Source organism: Crocuta crocuta, unplaced genomic scaffold, assembly GCF_008692635.1.
Source record: "Crocuta crocuta isolate KB4526 unplaced genomic scaffold, BGI_CrCroc_1.0 scaffold260, whole genome shotgun sequence".
NCBI classification, from domain to species: Eukaryota; Metazoa; Chordata; class Mammalia; order Carnivora; family Hyaenidae; genus Crocuta; species Crocuta crocuta.
In genome coordinates, this window is record NW_027527525.1 from 3,778,083 (window position 1) to 3,779,704 (window position 1,622).

At 63.7% G+C, this 1,622-nt stretch overlaps 1 protein-coding gene across 5 annotated transcripts in view; it reads left to right on the top strand.

The window, feature by feature from the left end:
- The first annotated feature begins 381 nt into the window (after positions 1–381).
- The window catches only part of MTSS1 (MTSS I-BAR domain containing 1), a 163,968-nt gene continuing 162,727 nt past the window's right edge, over positions 382–1,622 (top strand). For all 5 annotated transcript variants that reach the window (XM_077764317.1, XM_077764303.1, XM_077764312.1 and 2 more), the window contains exon 1: positions 382–885. In XM_077764317.1, coding sequence (XP_077620443.1) covers positions 814–885 — 72 coding nt within the window. In that variant the 5' untranslated portion in view covers positions 382–813. The remainder of the gene's footprint in view (positions 886–1,622) is intronic.

The window sequence follows — 1,622 nt, forward strand, 5'->3', positions numbered from 1 at the left end:
ATTAATTACAAATTACGACTGCCGTTTGCAATCGTGACTGGCGTTGCAGTCCTGATATCACAGAACGGCCCTCTTCTCAGAAGGCTGCAGGAGCAGCCACAGCAGTTTTCCCGCCCTCCTGAGCGCTCACTATAATATGCTGGGCACTGCGCTAAGCGTGCCACCCTTCAAGTCCCCAGGGAGCGGCGGTGCACCCTCCGTTCCCGGCGCTCGCAGCCATTGTGGGGTGGGCGCTCGCCCGGCAGCGTGCTGACACGCCCTCTCCGCGCTGCGACCCGCGGCCAGGGCAGGAGGGGGGTGCTGCGGGCGTGCTCGGAGGAGGAAGCGGCTCCCGCGGGGGTGGGCTCCTAGCCGCACAGGCAGCGGGTTAGCCTNGCGAGCAGACGTGTTCTGCTGTTGGGAGATTTTTTCTTTAATTTCAAAATTATTATTAAATTAGAAAATTTTGTATTTTTAAATGGCGCTGGCCCCGGGTCAGCGGGCGGTTTTCTCTGCTTCAAGATGGGCTTTGCCGTTTCCGTCGTGGGCACCAGTGGTGGCCTGATTGTCAGTCTTCTCCGGGCATTTTTAAGGCCAGGAGCCAAGCGCTGCATGTAGGCGACTCACCCTGCAGAGCGGTTTGGCTTTTAAAATTATTATTATTTGGGGCAGTGAACAGCCGATCTCGGGCACTTCGCCCTCTTTGCAGAAGGAGCTGCGAGTCGGAGGTGGGTCGCTCGGAGGGTGGAATTGCTCGCGGGTGAGCGAGCCCCGGCCCCGCGCACAGTCCAGGCGGCCCCGAGTGTGTGTCCTCTCCCTGCCGGCGCCGGGAAAATGGAGGCTGTGATTGAGAAGGAATGCAGCGCGCTCGGAGGCCTCTTCCAGACCATCATCAGCGACATGAAGGTAGGACGCTGGGGGCGCGGCTGCGGTGTCGGCGGCCGCGCACTGACCTCGCCGCGGAGCTTCGCCTCCGCCCCGGGCCGTCCGCCCGACCCTTGCTTGCGCGGTGGCCGCCGGCCACCTGCGGGAGCGCTCCGGCCGGGTGTCACCTGCTCACCCGCGGCGCTGCTCCGGGCACTGCTGGGCCACCGAGCGGGCGGCTTCCCTGGGGGTGTCTCATGCCCCCTGCCTTCTTCACGTTCGTTGTCCCAGGGGGCGGCACCATCTCGTTTCCCTGGGGGCGCAGGGCCCCGGCCCCAAGTTTTCCATTGTCTGTCGCTGGACCGAGTGTCGGCGACCCGCTGAGGCTGGGTGCCTGGGCAGACACCTGATTCCCCCGAGTACGGGGTGGGGGCGCCTGGTGCGGTTGTGGGGAGGGATTTGGGGGCTCTGTCTGGCGACTGGAGCTAGCCCCCCCAGCCCCCGGCCCGAGAGCCTGAGAGAGGCCTCCCTCTCCCCTCTGGGCTTTCAGGTTCACCCTGGGGGCGGGGAGGGGGGGATCTGAGCAAATTAGGTATTAATTAGGCTGTTCCATAGCTGGTGAAGCTATGCCTGCCTTCCCTCAACCCTCCCCAGGGGCGCGGAGCAGAAGTTCCCAGAGTAGCCTTGCTGGGGACCCTCCTTCTGGCCGAGCCTCCCAGCCTGAAAGCAAAATTAGAGCCCCCTAAACAACTGTATTTTTCCCCTTCCGCCCCCCCCCC